Source organism: Malaclemys terrapin, chromosome 15 (genome assembly GCF_027887155.1).
Source record: "Malaclemys terrapin pileata isolate rMalTer1 chromosome 15, rMalTer1.hap1, whole genome shotgun sequence".
In the NCBI taxonomy this organism is placed as follows: Eukaryota; Metazoa; Chordata; order Testudines; family Emydidae; genus Malaclemys; species Malaclemys terrapin.
Genome location: NC_071519.1, coordinates 34,182,483 through 34,199,688, shown reverse-complemented (window position 1 = coordinate 34,199,688; position 17,206 = coordinate 34,182,483). Strand labels below are relative to the sequence as shown.

Here is a 17,206-nt window from a genome sequence, read left to right as displayed (position 1 = left end):
AAACACTGAGTCCGGGGAGCGGGGGCAGGGGAGAGACACCCAGCAGCTATAAACTGCCTGGGAGTGCCTGTGGCAGGAAGGGTGGCGTTGTGGCTCATCCTGCAGCGTCTTCCATCAGAGGGCTGCGAAGTGCAGGACAGCCCCTCCGCCCCCTGTGATCTGGCTGGGGCTGGGGAGAGGAGTTTGTACCAAAATAGGTTTGGTTTTACATGTGCAGGTTTCTGCTTCCGACTGAAGCCGCCAAGGCCCCGACGGCCAGTCCCTTCCCCCAGCGCACACCCAGGCCGCGAGCCGGCCTGATCGCGTGGTGGCAAACCATCAGCACTAAACCTGGAGATGCTTTGAGCTGGGTGTGCTGCTGCTGCTGGAGAGGGGCTGACGCAAGCTCTCCCCAAGATCAGATACGGCTCTGCTGTGACAGAGGAGGAAATGGAAACAGCAAAAGCTCAGAGCAAAACAACCTGCAGAGGAGGTGATCGCGCACCAGGGGGGCAGGGCAGAGCACTCTCCATCAGCAGGCGGGGATGATGGTGCCAAGCGAGCCAAGTCCGCTCAGCTCCTCTCCACCTTAGGGGGCTCTGGGAACGCCGCTGGTCAGCCTGCTCCTCCCATGGCCCACAGAGGGTAACTCCTAGCCGGGCCCTTCTGTTTCTGTGACTAGAGGGGGCACTGCTAAAGGGACAAGCCGAAAGCAGACAAGCTCTTAGGGTGTGGGGCTGCCCCACTCCAACCCTGCCTTTCCGGGGGTGATTATGAGTGGCAGCCCAGTTGTCAGTCTGGGATGGAGCCCAGCTCTGCCCTCTGTGACCCTAAATAATAGTGCCATGCTTCAGGTGGGCAAGCGTTGTAAGCCCCATTCTACTGATGGGGAAACTGAGGGGTAGAGAGGGGCAGGGCCTCCACCAAGGCCACGTGGTGTGTCAGAGCAGAAGCTGGGTGTTTGCCTCCCCCGTGTCAATCACCGGGAAATCCCTGCCCACGGCCCTGTCTGGTTGAGCAGAGGCCTGTTTCCTGCACTCTGGCCCGACGCTCTTTGTGGGCTGTGGTGAAGGGGTGGAATTGTCTGGGGTTTGTCTGGTCAGCGAGCGGAGGTGAATGATGGGCTGGTCAGTGCAGCATGAACCCACCGCAGCGCTTCCTCAGAGCAGGAGACAAGCAGGGCTGGCCTCAGCCCAGTACGAATGAGTCCAAGGTCAGTGTCCTGTGTGCACATCGTTAGAGCCAGCCCCTGGCTGGTTTGTATCCTCACCCAGCACCATCTGGGGACCCGCTGTGGCTGGCAGTCAGGTCCCTGAGCAACGTGCCCCCTTAAGAGCTCTCCTGCCGGGTCGGAGCCTTGGGGATTTCTCTAGGATCCCAGCAGAGATGTCTGCCTGCCTGGAGCAGTTGTTTAACCCCTTGGTTGCTTGTTCTTGGGGAAAGTTCATTGCTCTTGTGACACGATGACAGACTTCTGGCCAAAGGGTCGAGAGCCTGAGGCTAGAGAACAAAAGGTACCGAGTGATGGAGCAAAAAGCAGCTGGGTCCTACTGTACATGTTGGCCTTTGGAAAGCAGCCTGGAACATACAGGCCTCACGTTAGCAGGGCCTCTTTAACCATCAGGGCATCCAGTTCCTGTCCCACTTGCCACATCTGCAGCGTGGAAAGGACAGGAGCAGGGGAGGGAATCACACTGCCCGTTCGGGGAAATGCTAAGGGATCATAAGTGCCTTTCTCCTCCTTCCCAAAAGCACTCGATGGGGTGTGAAGCAGGGATAGGCAGATTCCTTGGCCCTCCTAGGGAAGCCTGGAAGGCCAGTGTCTCAGGATCTGATGGGAGGGCTCCTTAATGTCCCAGAGGTTAGTTTCCTGCATGCCCGTAGAACGCAGCGTCTGGATTGACAAACATGCCTCCGCCATGCGATGCATTAGATGTAACCTATGAACCCTTTTCCACCTCTCCTGTCGGCTACAGCTACTGGAACACTTTGCTGGCCAGCAACAGCTTTGACTGCCCCAGTTCTCTGGGGTCCTCTCCAGCCAAAGGCCCCCTCCCTTCTCCCCGCTCTTGAATAAAACCATCCGTTTACAGGTTATTACAGTTCTCAGAGAATGGGTGGCACGTAACAGATGGGAACAGCAAGCAGTTAAAAACCTCAGAAACCAGGTCACCCTCCCCATGCGGGTCGCAGACACCTGCGGGTCGTGGTCTCCTCCTGGCTTTCTAAGAATTTGGGTGACACATTTTAGTGAGCACCAGAGAGCTGCTAGCTGTGTTAACATGGAGGAAATGCCCCTGTATGAATTCGACTGTTCTAGGGTCATATGGATCGTGTAATTACCTGGCACCACACAATAATAGGTGGGTAATTATAGGGAGACACTAGAGCTAGTGTAGGAGACAGACATGAGACCAAAATGCCAGGAGTGAAGTGCTATTACTGTGGGGTAAGTAGATGCGATTTACTAATAAGTGGCAGGATTCAAATGTTATTGGTCCCTAAGTTGGGGGCCACATTCAGCTGCCCCACTTGTGCCAGAGAAGGAGCAACCATAGGTCAGGCAAAAATCACAGCTCTTGAGACCGTCCCATGCTTTGGGAAGAGACTTCGGTCACCCATTGCAGACCTGCTCTGTAACTCCGTCCAGGAGTGAGCCTGGTACTGCAGGGCATAGAGAAACCGTGCAAATCTGAAAGGGTCAGCTCCCTTATTCGCCTCTTTCTGGAACTGGTTTTCTCTGTGCAATTCTAGCCATAGGAGGCATGATACTGATGATGTTTGTAGGCACAAGTGCAGCCAAGCGAGGAGACAGGGACGTGTAGGTTTGTAGATAGCTGTGTGGAGACACTGCAGTGAGCTGACAAGTGGGGAAGATGATGGTTACTCATGCCAGCAGCCCTGAGGAAAGCAGTTTGATCATGTGGGTGTGGCTGGGAGCAGGATCTGACCCACTGTACATCCAGAGCAGCTGTTCCTGTCTGCACTGTGAAATGAATCATATCCCTGGTCTGACCCCAGCCATGACAATGCAGCTGCACCAGGGGGCTGAGGTCAATAACTTCACTACTGTATTGACTTCAGTAGAGTGACACCCATTTGTACCAGCAGTGAACCTGGCCGTAGGGGTTTCATGGCTGTGTGGGGGTGGTTCTGTTTGGCTCTTGCTTGCAAACTCTCTCCTCTCGACATGTAGGGCTTGCAAGGTAAACCCAGCTGCGCCTGCCTCTGTAACCACATCCTCCAGGCCAAGCACACTGATCCAGGGCTCGAAGCTGGCTGGGTGCTCACTCCTCGCTTTGCAGAGACACCGGGGCTAAACCACAGCCCACCCCACTTACTGCTGCTTCCTCTCCGGAGCGACGTCTCCCCTCTGAGCAATAGCCCAGGGCTGAGTAGAGTCAGTTTTCTAAGCCAGACACTGGTGTCTGCTCCCAGCTGCCCATGTGGCTCTCAGGAAAAGGAAACAAGTCAATCCCATTGCCCACGTTTGTTACTGTCCTGCCACCTTCAAGAAACTGGATAATTTTAACTCAAGTGGCTTTTGAAAATTGTTTGTTAAATTGAGTGTAAGTGACCACAACCTTCTTATCGTGCCCCAGGCCTGACCTGCAGCCCCCAGCTATTCCAGCCCCACCCCCAGCTCTGCTGATGACATCCCTCCCCTAGCCTGGCCATTGCACTCCACTGTTTGCTGTCTGCCCCTCACCCCACTGCCTAGCCCTAGGCCCCTTTGTACACTGCTGCCAGTGCACCTCAGTGGTGACCCCAGCAGCTCTTGCAGTCCTGGGTCTTTCCTGCGCAGAGTCCTCTGAGTAATGGTTGTGTTGAGAAAGAATGAACTGGAAACACCCTCCAATGCGGATCCAGGGGCAGAGCCCTCCCCGTTTATTGGCTGCATAATGCACTTTTAGAAATACTTGCATCATAAACGTTCAAACAGGCCTTTCTCAATACAGACAAATTCACCATCGTGGTAACAGACACCATGGAGCCTGGACACAGCCTGAGAGCCAGAGATGGAACAGGAGAGGGAGGGTACAGCAAGGAAGAGGGTTGGAGCGAAGTGAGCCAGATGAGACTCACTCAGAGCATGGGGTTTGTACAGCACTTATGAGAAAGTTCTCGCACAGTTACTAGAAAACGCTCCTATTTCTAGATGTGGTTTTGGACCACGCTATAGAACTGAAACAGGAACAGGGGTCCCTGCTATAGAATTCCACAGGGTGAATACAAATAAAAACCTATGGAAAGAGTTGCATTCTGTCTGCAGTTCTCTATGGTTTGGGCTAATTTCTACACAACCCTATGGGTTTTGCTGCTCTTAAATTCTACAGGACTTCTCCAGAGGGAAAATGTCCTGTGGTTAAGGCACTGGGGGTCAGGAGCCCCATCTGAAAAATGGGGTCAGTCCCCTCTCACGCATCTCATCCCCCTGCGACAGTGATGTCTCTGGGGAGGGACTACGTTCCTCGGCAGAACCCAGCCCCGTGGGGCTTGGATCTTGACCGGGGCTTCCAAGTGCTACTGTAATTTAATAATAAGCGTTAAAGACTCAATCAGCCACTTAAGTGCCCTTCTGGGGGGCTTACAGATGACCCTTTGTTACAAGGTCTAGAGGAGGCTTGGGGGAGAAGGGGCACATGCTGAAGAGTCCACACGCCCAGCCTTCTATTTAGGCCCCATACATGGAACCTTTCTGAGAGAACCACCGGGTCCTCCAGCAAAACCAGGCGGCTCCAGATGTCCATTGCTGATATTTAAATCCCCTCCTTCCAAGCCGACTTTATCCATCCCAGAGACGCAAGAAAGGGCTCAAGCCCCATTTTCCCCATGGCAGGTCTCTGGAAAGGGGTGTTGGGGCTGTGTGTGACCCCACAGCAAGGACTGGCGTGCTGAGCATGGCTGGAGAGGGCAGCCAGCGCGGTGTTGTCAATGAACTGCTCTGTCACTGCTGAGACAGGACCAGGTGAGCACGACTGACACACTGCACCGGGGCCCGGAGATCGCAGCACAGGGACTTACACCCCCGAACACTAGCGGTGGCCAGAAGAACACTGCAGAGCACAAGCTGGACAGGGACAAGGCTCAAGGAGGAATATGGTGGATGCGCACACGGCCACGTCTACCCTGTACAGCCCATAGTGACCATCGCATCTCCCTTTCGAGCCCCAGGGAACGTGGTGACAGAGTCATTCCTATCCTGGGCAGGGAAACGGGAACTAATGTCAAACCGGAGGAACAGGAGAGAGCCAGCCAAGCCCCAGTGCTCCGAGAGGGTCTGCTCTTTGCTAGCACTCTTTAAGGCATCTCTGGGAAGCGGGTGAGTCTCTGCCCACGTGGTACAGATGGGAAAGCTGCGGGGGAGGGGGACGGACTCAGTGTCAGAGCTGGGGTCAGAGCTCAGGTGTTCCTGGCTCCCGGGCTGGTGCTCAGGACACTGGACAATGTCCCTTTTTGCCCTGGGCAGGGAAGAGGCCGTCCGAGTGTCAGGACAAGATCAATGGTGCAGGGTGCTGGAGAGAAAAATCAAAGCATGTGACTGAAATAAATAAAACTGAAGAGTGAAAGGGTTTCCCCAACAGTTTGGAAAGGGTGATCAGGACAGCCTAGGATGAGCCCAAAGAGGAGAAAGCTACAATTATTGAATGGGGAAAACCTTTTCTTCTTGTTTCTTTAGTCAGTGTCTGTTCCCTGGGGTCAAATCAAAGGCAGGAAGGAAGGTGTCCAAGGAGGGGCAGCGTCTCCCATTGCAGCTGCTGGGCTGGTCCCCAGAATGTGCGACTGCCCAGTACGGACTGCCGAGGATCTGTATCACATGGGACAGAAGCTGGGGGCCCTTAGCTGCTCTCGTCCAACCTGCCATCCGCAGGGCGATTCAGAAGCCCCTGGACTGCAGCCCGGCATACAGATCCCGCTGACCCTTCCTGATGGGCTGTGGGAACAGGAGCAGATATGAGCAACAGGCTCTTGCGTTAACATAGCACAGCGACAGTACCTTGTACAACTGGCTCTGTGCCAGGGCTGGGCTCCTCAGTGCAACCACCAGGTGTGACTTGGGCACAGGGCAGGGAGCGTGCAGCTCTGGGGATGCACACTGTACCCTGCATGCTGTGATGACCCTTCTGTTGCTAACTACCCTTAGGAAGCCACATGGCCCTGCTCAGTCACTCCTTCCCCCCCACACAGGTGAAGCCTGGAGCTGAACAAAGCACGTGGTGGAAGGGGACCAATGCTGTAATTTCTCAGCTCTCATCATCCACCAAGAAGGCTGTGACCCTAATCCCAATAGTTCTGGAAAGGCCAAGAGAGGAGGGGGACCCCCACCCCGTCGGTTCCCGTTACCTCATAGTCTGGGTTTGGCACAGGCGGGGGGCGCACCATCTTCTGGCCTGGAAGGCAAAGCAGGGAGAAGGTTCAGGTGGAATACTACCGATTCTTAGCGCAGACACAGAGCTTCGCAGGCGTGACTCATCCCCACGGCTCCGTGGGCGTTTCAGGAGCAGGGCACACAATGTCCACCGATTTTGGGGGCCCAATTGAGACACCTCAGCCCTGAGCATCTGGCCTTTGTCACACCCAGAACACAGGACTATCCTCCAAGACACAGGCCTGCAGCCCTGAATCAAAGGACACTCTGCCCGGGGTGCAAAATGCAGTGCGGTCAGCTCTTTGGAGTGTCGGTGACTTGTGATGTACGTCTTAGTGCCCCCACTGCACAAGAATCTCAGCTTCCATTTTAAAACAAGGCAGTTTCTAGCCCTCCTGGTTGTAGAGAAAGAACTAAAAATGTGACCCAACCGACGGGCTCAGAGAGCAGAGACAAAACCCCCATATTTCTCATTTAAATCAAATCTCCTGATTTTGAAGCCAACTCCCTGCGGTTAGGGCCTGACTCGTGGTGTGAATGCTTGAGGGCGGCCGTGCTGCGATACCTCCGGGGAGGCGGCAGTGCAGCCCTTCCAGCCAGCCCCACCCTCCCTTTGCCTCTCTCAGGGCTGCTTCACCACAGCCTGTGCAACGGGTTCCTGTGCCTGGGGCACTTTCAGCACAAAATGGCAGCTGCACCTTCCCCACACGAAGGGTGGCACGGGGTGTGGTAAGCAGCAGGAGGAGCCTGAGGGGGGCTTGACCCCAGCGTTTCCCCCAGTTGAAGACACTCAGCCACTTATTAACAGGAGAGATTCGAACCGGCTCTTACCTTTCGGATGAACTCCGGCGCTGCCACCGACTCGCCCCTTCCGGTTCTTGCTGAAGTAATAGACCAGGATCAGCACCCCGAGGGTGATGAGGAGATCTGCTATGATGATCCCAGCCACTGTCAAGACATCCAGCTCCTCACAGTTCCTGCACACTGTGGTGGGAAGGGACAGGGGGCTCAGCGAGAGGGAGAAGGGCAGAGCGGGGGAAGAGGGACGGCGGGAGGTAGGAGTCACAAGCCCCAGCCCAGAGACACTGCTGGGTAAATGCCCCATGTTTGGTCTGCCCAGACCTCACCCACTTGCTTTGCGGGGATGGAGACCGCACACATCATAAGGGGGCAAGAACAGTAAGTGGAGGAGTGAATGGGGAAGGGAGACACCTTTCTATTCCCCCCTACACACGCCTCACTCTGCCAACACCGCTGGGGTGGCTGGAGCGGTCAGTGACTGAAATGTCCCCTGGTTTTTCTGCATGGCCCTTGGCAGCAGGGTGCAAACATCCCCTGGTTGTAACAGCTCGTTCCATGCTCCTCATCCCCGCCTCCCCAGCCCTTTCTGTCTGTGTCGGAAAGAGTGCAGGGATTCTCGGGTTCCCCAAGCAGCTCCCCAGACACCCGAGATAGTGCATGGGCTGCAAGGGGCTTTGTCAGAATGGAGGAGAATTGATTCAGTTTCCAAGTGGGACTGGGGAAGCCGGGCTGTGCCCTCTCCAAGCCTCCAGACCTGGAGTCTCCTGCCAAGTTCCTGAAGATTCATGATTCTCTGAAGCTCATGAGAGGTCACTGGTCTCAGGGAGAGATAATAGTCTCACATTTATACAGCCTCTCCCATCCCAAAGCAGCTCCCAAGCTAGGTGTGTAAAGCGCCTTTGAAATGCAGCCACCTCTGGGGTAGAGGACACAGCAAGGGCAAAGCACACCACATAACAGTGCAGAGGGGTAATTGAGCCACACATCCCATGGTAAACACACACTCTTTTGAACACTGCCCCCATGGAATCGCAGTGCTCATGGGGGGCCGGCTGGACCTCAGAGCAGCTGAGTGTCGAAGTCAGTCCCAGCAGCGCCCCTGAAAATCAGGCCTCTGCGTACGTTATGGCATGTGAATCTTTCGGGCAATAAGGTCACAGAATTAATCGCTAGCTTCTGTAGCCTCCCATGACATCTCATGTGCCTGCTTATTCCCATGGAAGGGGCGCTCTCTCCCATTTACCTTTGGCCTTCAGGTGAAGTGTGGCGAAGTCTGTCCCAGACTTACACATATAGTCCCCATCATCCTTGGGGCTCTCGTATGCCTCAAACACATAGAACTGTCCATCTTTTAGCTCTTTCCCGTCTTTCCACCATGTTATGCTTGAGCCTGACACAACGGGTAGGGGGCAGGTGAGAGTCACCCTGGTCTTAGAGATCACCACCTCGAACTCTGCAAAAGGGGAAGAAAGAACAACGGAAACACAGGTATTCAGTAAAACCAGTGCTTAAAATGGGCAGGGCAAGGGGGTCCCAGACACAGCAAAAATATAATTAACCATGGAGCTGTGTCACTGAGGGGCTCACTTTGAGCACTGCCTTGTCTCTCGGAGGAACTCTGGAAATGGGATTGTTAGGTTAAATGTAAAAACTAACCTAGTTATCAGTTCGGGGGGAGTTGTGGTGTATAACGCTCTCCGCATTCACAAGCAATAGCAGTAAGTAGCTATAAATGGCTTCGTGAGCTAAAAATTGATCGTCATTATTATGTAATCAATTAACTCGCAAAGTTGAACTGGGAATTGTCTCTTGTGCATGAACACTTATTTTGTCTGGGATTGCGATAGACGCCCCAATGTTTTCTCAGACCACTTTTATCTAGCACTGAATAAACCTTGCTGGAATCAGCTTCTGTACCAAATGACTGGAGGATAGCTAACATGACACCAATTTTTAAAAAGGGCTCCAGAGGTGACCCCAGCAATTACAGGCCAGAAAGCCTGACTTCAGTACCGGGCAAATGTGTTGAAACGATAGTAAAGAACAAAATTGTCAGACACATAGATGAACATAATTTGTTGGGCAATAGTCAACATGGTTTTTGTAAAGGGAAATCATGACTCACCAATCTACTAGAATTCTTTGAGGGGGTCAACAAGCATATGGACAAGGAGATCTCTCAAAACTGGGACTGGGCAACAAAATGGCATATGAAATTCAATGCTGATAAATGCAAAGTAATGCACACCGGAAAACATAATCCCAACTATATGCATAAAATGATGGGGTCTAAATTAGCTGTTACCACTCAAGAAAGAGATCTTGGAGTCATTGCGGATAGTTCTCTGAAAACATCCACTCAGTGTGCAGTGGCAGTCAAAAAAGCGAACAGAATGTTGGGAATCATTAAGAAAGGGACAGATAATAAGACAGAAAATATCATATTTTCTCTGTATAAATCCATAGTATGCCCACATCTTTAATACTGCATGCAGATGTGGTTGCCCCATCTCAAAAAAGATATATTGGAATTGGAAAAAGGTTCAGAAAAAGGCAACAAAAATTATTAGGGTTATGGAACAGCTTCTGTATGAAGAGAGATTAATAAGACTGGGTCTTTTCAGTTTGGAAAAAAGATGACTAAGGAGGGATACGACTGAGGTCTATAAAATCATGACTGGTGTGGAGAAAGTAAATAGGGAAGTGTTATTTACTCCTTCTCATAACACAAGAACTAGGGGTCACCAAATGAAATAAAGAGGCAGCAGGTTTAAAACAAACAAAAGGAAGTATTTTTTCACACAACGCACAGTCAACCTGTGGAACCCCTTGCCAGAGAATATTTTGAAGGCTAAGACTATAACATGGTTTAAAAAAAAAGAGCTAGATAAGTTCATTGAGGATAGGTCTAGACTTCCCAACTGACTGCAAAGGAGCCAGGAGGAACCCAGTCAGGGGCGGCTCTAGGCACCAGCAAAGCAAGCACGTGCTTGGGGCAGCCCATTTGCAGGGGTGGCAGGGATCCAGCCTGGAAGCTGAGAACCAACTGCTTCCTGTCCCCCGACTGCCCCCCCGAACCCCTGACACATCTAACCCCTCCTGCTCCCTGTCCCTTGACTGCCCCCCCCGGAACTCCCTACCCCTTCTCCAACCCCCCAGGCCCCTTACCGTGCCACTCAGACCAGCGTGTCTGGCTTCGCGCAGCGCCAGACCCGCTGCGGCATACATGCTGCCGTGCTCCCCTACGGAGCCACAGCCCCCCCCGCCCCCTTCCCGATTTGAACACCTCAAAACTCAGGAGTGCTCAAGCTCAGTTTGGGCGGCTGTTACTTCATTTCTCCCAAATCAAATATACTGATCCACTGTAACTTGCTGTAGAAAAAGTAGGATAAAATTGAGCAAGAAATGCTTCCCAGTGGTTATTACGACTAGAATTGCTATTTTCAACAGCCTTTGCCATTTTTTTTTTTTTAGTTTTATTTGTTTAAAAGGAAGACAGTGATATTGCATTGGCAAATTCCCCATAGAAAGAAAGAGTGGAACAAAAGAATAATAAAGGCACCTCAACTTTTCCTCATTTATGTAGGACAGTCTTATAATGTGCATCCAGATATCCTCCAATCACACAAGCTGAAAATTGTTCCACTTTACTGCAGTTCTGTAACCATATGGGAACCAATCCTGTCTGTGTTCTGTGCACACCTAAAATTCCTGCTGAATGACCCGCCCTGGGAGCGAGTTACCAGTGACCCAGGGCTGTGGCGGAAGGCAGGTGCAGGGAGAGCCCAGGGCTGGGGCAGCGGGGGGTGCGGCGAGGAGCCCAGGGCTGGGGCAGCCAAAATTTTTTTTGCTTGGGGCGGCAAAAAACCTAGAGCCGGCCCTGAACCCAGTGTGCAGGAAGTCCGGACTCACCCCTGCGGCGCCCCCTACTGGTTGCTTTGGGGAATCAGCTCATCCAGCATCTGGAGCGCCCTCTGCAGGCCAGTGATCCGCCTGTCCTCTTCTGGCACCAGTGTCCCTCCCAGGACCCAGTGCCCCTATTACTGGGATGCTGCCCCCTGGCAGTACCCCACAGATCTGGGTCTCCCCTCCCTGGGGAACCCCCACCCACTATCCCCAACTTGCCTCAGTACTAGGCCAATGCCAGTCCTCATCTAGCCCCCACTCCCTGGGGCAGACTGCAGTATAGGCCACTCATCACTGGCAAGGGGGGTTTGGACCTGCTGCCTTAGCCTAGCCCTGGGCTGGGCTGGGCTGCCCTCTGCAACCCTCCTCAGCCTCTCCCCCACCCTGCTCCACTACAAGTACCCTATGTCTCGCTCCCTACAGCCAGACCTTTCTCTCCCTGAACACAGAGAGAGACTCTTGGCTCCTAGCTCCCAGCCTCTTTATACAGGCCAGCTGTGGCCTGATTGGGGCGTGGCACAGCTGCAGCCACTTCCCCCAGTCAGCTCAGCCTTCACGCTGCTTGCTCCCTGGGCTATCTCAGGCCCTTCCAGGCAGGAGCAGGTGTCCACCCTGCTACAGCAGGTATGAAGTTTTCTGGATCTGTATTTTTAAAAAGAAGAAGTAAAGACATTTTCTATGACCCAACACACAGAGAGGCAGACACGCAGGTAGGGACTGGCTCAGCACCCACTGGAGTCAATGGAAAGTCTCCCATTGACTTCAGTGGGTTCTGGGTTAGGCCCAGATGCACACTTCCAACGCTCATACGGGCGCTCAGACAAATGGGCATAAGCTCTTAGTGATTAAAGATGCCCCTTGTTTTAAATTCCCTCTGAGCGGTTAGCATTGGTAGGATCAATTTTAGCAGCAGCAATTTTGAGATGTTTATTATGGCTAAAAACATTGATGGTAAAAATCAACTTACGGTTATCCTCCAATCTGAAAGCTGCAAAAGGAAAACAACAAAAGCTATTAGCAAACCTACCTCGCTCTCCCCAGTAAATCTGTTTAAAAATATCCTTTCCCTTATTATTAACAATCTGCCTCTAGGGAGTAAACACAAAACACTAATCAATAATAATGCTGATTTGAAAGCCAAGCGCCTGGGTGCCATGCAGACATTGGAAAACAGTCACAACAGCATTCATGTTTTAAATTCATGTTATCAAACTTCCCAATCCTAGAAACATAGACAAAGATGGGATGGGGACGAAGGCAGGGAATGGTCTTGGAGGCTAAAAACCCTCAGAACCTGAGGAGCTACTTAGAAGACTGGGCACTTGCTCTAATCCCCCCACCGCTGCCTCCAGGTCTGTAATTCCTTCTGTCCTTTGCTGCCCCCCAGGCTTTGATTTTGTAATAAAAATGGAAACTTTCTCTCTTTCCCCTAATGTCAGTTGGTTCCTACACTGTTCCCTTTGTACCACAAATCACAGTGACAGAACACCAGGATGGCACCGGTTATTTTAGCTGGCCATACACCAGTGATCAATCCTGTTTCTCCACGTGCCTCTCCGGTCTCTGCAGGTGCCCAATCCTGCTTGGATGGCACTAAAAATGGTTACTTGACAATTCATTTTTGCTGATTTTTCAAATTGGTGTAAACAGCACCAGTGAATTGATAGGGGACATTTCCAGTCCTATAACAATCACCAAACTGAAATGCGTCTCCTTGGAGTTTACCCCTCCCTTGGGAGAGGTTCTGAACTGCACCACTCTTGGTGGATGCTTTAGAAATGCGGAGGTGGCTAGAGCAGCTTACTGAGGCAACTGTTATTTTAAACCAAAGCTGTGTCCCCCTGGCTGTCCTTTTCAAAGTGCAAAATGGAGTGAGGTGCCTGGGTTTGCTGTGAAAAGAAATTATCTGGTTCATTGCTCGGTGTAAATGCAAAGGCACAGCTACTGTGCAGCGCGGAGACAGAGCCTGCTGGGGGTCTGGGCCCTGAGCCTGCAATGAGAACTGCAGGACTCTGTGTGGTTCCATGGGTTTGCCTGCTGCAGGATCAGGGCCTGAGGTTAGAAATGGTTTTGTTTAACTCTGTAGAGCGATTGGTGAGCGTGAGGAACTGCACTGAAATTCCGAAGCTACAACCACATTAAAGCAGTGCTAGGGAGGGCGTCAGAATCAGACCCACAGTGTGTACCAGAGACACTAGACAAAAGAAAGGTGCCTAAGCCAATAAAAGAAAGATCTGTGTTCCCACCTGCCCTGGTGTATGGTTTTAGCCAGCACTTGCTTTACAGAGGCTGGGAGCTCACGCTCACTAAAACTACAGAGATGAAATCCCACAGACAAAGGCTTTGATTAGAGGGGAAGGTGATTGGCTGCTTTATCCCCACGCAGAACGTTGTTTTAGAAAAAGGGAATAAATACAGGTGCAGTAACACAAACCGATTGCGGCCCAGATCCTAAATACGGCCTGGGTGCCATCCCAATGCCACTATTATATAATATAGTACCTAGCTCATTCCTCGGTAGCTCTCACAGTGCTTCACGCAGATCAGAATCAGTATCCCCATGTTACAGGTGGGGAAACTCAGTAACTGTTGTTAATAATAAGACTCCCCGACTGACTGCAAAGGAGCCAGGAGGAACCCAGTGTGCAGGTATGAAGTTTTCTGGATTTGTATTTTGAAAAAGAAGTAGTAAAGACATTCTCTATGACCCAACACACAGAGAGACAGACATGCAGGTAGGGGCTGGCTCAGCACCCACTGGAGTCAATGGAAAGACTCCCATTGACTTCAGTGGGTTCTGGGTTAGGCCCAGACACACACTTGCACGTTCACACTCATACGGGCGCTCAGACAAATGGGCATATGCCCTTAGTGGTTAAAGATCCCCCATTTTTTAGATTCCCTCTGAGCGGTTAGCAATGGCAGGATCAATCTTAGCAGCAGCACTTCTGAGATATTTATAATGGTTAAAAACCTTGATGGTAAAATTAACTTACTGTTCTCCTGCGCCATGGTGTCAGCTGCAAAAGGAAAACAACAAAAGCTATTAGCAAATCTACCTCTCTCTGCTTGGTTCATGTGTTTACAAATATCCTTTCCCTTATTATTAACAATCTGCCTCTAGGGCAGGGGTCGGCAACGTTCGGCACGCGGCTCGCCAGGGTAAGCACCCTAGCGGGCCGGGCCAGTTTATTTACCTGCTGACGCAGCAGGTTCGGCCGATCGCGGCCCCCACTGGCCGCGGTTCGCCGTCCCAGGCCAATGGTGGCGGCGAGAAGCGGCGCGGGCCGAGAGATGTGCAGGCCGCGGCTTCCTGCCGCCCCCATTGGCCCAGGATGGCAAACCGAGGCCAGTGGGGGCCGCGATTGTCCGTACCTGCCGCGTCAGCAGGTAAATAAACTGGCCCGGCCCACTAGGGTGCTTACCCTGGCGAGCCGCGTGCCGAATGTTGCCGACCCCTGATCCAGGGAGTAAACACAAAACACTAATCAATAATAATGCTGATTTGAAAGCCAAGCGCCTGGGTGCCATGCAGACATTGGAAAACAGTCACAGCAGCATTCATGTTTTAAATCCATGTTATCAAACTTCCCAATCCTAGAAACATAGACAAAGATGGGATGGGGACGAAGGCAGGGAATGGTCTTGGAGGCTAAAAACCCTTCAGAACCTGCAGAGCTACTTAGAAGACTGGGCACTTGCTCTAATCCCCCCACCCCTGCCTCCAGGTCTGTAATTCCTTCTGTCCTTTGCTGCCCCCCAGGCTTTGATTTTGTAACAAAAATGGAAACTTTCTCTCTTTCCCCTAATGTCAGTTGGTTCCTACACTGTTCCCTTTGTACCACAAATCACAGTGTCAGAACACCAGGGTGGCACCGGTTATTTTAGCTGGCCATACACCAGTGATCAATCCTGTTTTTCCACGTGCCTCTCCGGTCTCTGCAGGCGCCCGATCCTGCTTGGATGGCACTAAAAATGGGTATTTGACAATTAATTTTAGCTGATTTTTCAAATCGGTGTAAACAGCACCAGTGAATTGATAGGGGATATTTCCAGTCCTATAACAGTCTCCAAGGTGATCGGCTGTTTTATCCCGGCACAGAACTTTGTTTTAGACAGAGGGAATAAATACAGGTGCAGTAACACAAACTGATCATGGCCAGAGAGAACCTGAACTCTTTCAGATCACATCAAAGCCAGCAACTGGCATTTGCCGCTCACGGGCAGAGTGGCTGCAGAGTTTATTTTTAAATTTCTTTTGCCCGTTTCCCTATGGGCATTTCGATCTAGGTTGCCACATGCTTTGCCTTTCATCAGGTTGGCTTTACACACACTAATCCGTTCAGGGGATACTATTATCCCTGCTTTACTCATTGTGAAGCTGAGATCTAGAGAGCGACGGGCCCAAGAGCACATGGCGATTTAATATAACAGCAAGTAGGACGGGGGAGTCCAGATTCCAGAGCACTCTGCTGCCCAACGCACTGCCCCTCCCGTACCCTTCACCAGCCTGTTCAGACCATTGGTGAGGGCTTTGGAGTTTACTGGATTTGCTGATAAATAACAAGGATCTTTTCAGCAACTGACTTCTCTTTTAAAAAGGAATATAGACGGAAGTGCCTCAATTCCCTCTCTCTCGACTGCTCTGATTCTGCAGGGGGTGATTCCTGCTCCGCTGCCCCTCACGTCACTGCTAGTGGGGTACATTTCTCATCAGCAAACGGCAACTTCAGTTTTACTGTAAGTCTGTGTGGCTGTGTAAGAACACCTGGCTGCCGGTGCTCCGGACTGTCCATCGGCACACGTCAATACCCTCCTTGCCTGAGCCCTTGGGGGTCACTTTGCTGATACCTGGTGGTCTCTAGCCAGTTGTACTCACCCGCACAGAGCAGGAGCCCCAAAACAGGCAGGGCAAGCTGTAGCTTCATCCTGGTGTTCCCCCAACTCGCTCTCTTTTCTGTCCTTTCCAATCAGATTGGCATCACCCAGTCTGGCTCTGCAAAAAGAAAGAACCCAGGCGCTTTCAAGTTTCTGTTTATGAGAAAGAGGCCTGGGATTGTTTCCCAGAATTGCATCTAACAATCGGTTCAGCGGCGCACGGAGGAGACTCACTGTTTCCAGCATAACATGCAAGCGGCTCAGAGAGACAGCAAATGTCTATGATAAAACAACCCCCTGCCAGGAAGTGCGGAGGCTCGAGATGCCTACATTTCCGAGCGTCACTGAGAACGCGAGGGGGCTGCTGTGCTGCAAGCACCTCGGTGACTCTCAGGCCAGCCCAGAGTGTCCTGGAGAGAGGAGCACACACAACCTGGCCCCAGCAGATTTGCTTTCAGAGTCTCCCATCGTTTTTAAACAATATTTTCTGAGTTAAGTTCAAAACGTTACAGTTAATTTAGCAAAGTGACGGCAACAAACATAACCACTAGACAGGCGGCAAGAAACGCAAAGCCAGCGGCAGACAAAGACACCTTGTGCAACGAGCATAAAATAGCCTGGAAGCTCTGCAGGGCAGGGACTGCCTCTGCCTAAACTAGGGGTTTGCACAGCGCCTCCCACTTTGATTCCCGCCCCTTGGCACTATTGTAAAACAAAACATCAACAACAATAGGGACAAGAATACAAAGAAACAGGTGTTCAAGTGCTGTGGTGACGAGTGGGGTATGGCACCTCAGAGAGAAACCTCAGTAAAGGGGAGCTGAATAACATGCCTGGAACCAACAGACCAGAACAAAATTAAATGGAGTAACTCATGAATTCTGTGGCTTTGGTGCTGGATTTACTCTGCTCGAGGCCCCTCTGCCAGCCTGGGTGCCAGCTGCGATGGTGCTTTTGTGTTAGGGAAGCCACTAGGGACTGGATTGCACCTACCAATTTTATTTCTCACCTGACACCAAGGAGCTGTGTCGTGGTTTTCAGTCACTGCAGGCCTGGTTTGGAACCATCTTTGCCTCACAGCCCATGTCAGCTTCTCACCCCGACATCTCTGGGCTTCCTACCACGCTGCCTCTGTGAGTAGAACGTTCTCCCTGTGCGCACGGGAGAGGCCACTACTTCCCTCCACACAATTTGCTGCTAGGAATGACAAGCCGGAGGAATGACCTGAGAAGAGCTTATCATAGAATATCAGGGTTGGAAGGGACCTCAGGA

At 51.8% G+C, this 17,206-nt stretch overlaps 1 protein-coding gene across 2 annotated transcripts; it reads right to left on the bottom strand.

The window, feature by feature from the left end:
- Positions 1-3,833: 3,833 nt before the first annotated feature.
- On the bottom strand, positions 3,834-16,364 carry LOC128823214 (T-cell surface glycoprotein CD3 epsilon chain). 2 transcript variants are annotated; one of them, XM_054005377.1, is made up of 8 exons: positions 16,169-16,364; positions 15,936-16,052; positions 14,053-14,076; positions 12,024-12,044; positions 8,394-8,603; positions 7,181-7,333; positions 6,325-6,371; positions 3,834-5,914 (listed from the first exon to the last, which is right to left on the bottom strand). In XM_054005377.1, the coding sequence occupies exons 2-8, from the start codon at positions 15,982-15,984 to the stop codon at positions 5,858-5,860; spliced, it is 561 nt and encodes a 186-aa protein (XP_053861352.1). In that variant the 5' UTR covers positions 15,985-16,052; positions 16,169-16,364; the 3' UTR covers positions 3,834-5,857. The 2 variants fall into 2 exon arrangements, with proteins under 2 accessions (XP_053861352.1, XP_053861351.1); XM_054005376.1 differs by lacking the exon at positions 16,169-16,364 and having other exon boundaries at positions 15,936-16,152.
- Between the last annotated feature and the right edge of the window lie 842 nt (positions 16,365-17,206).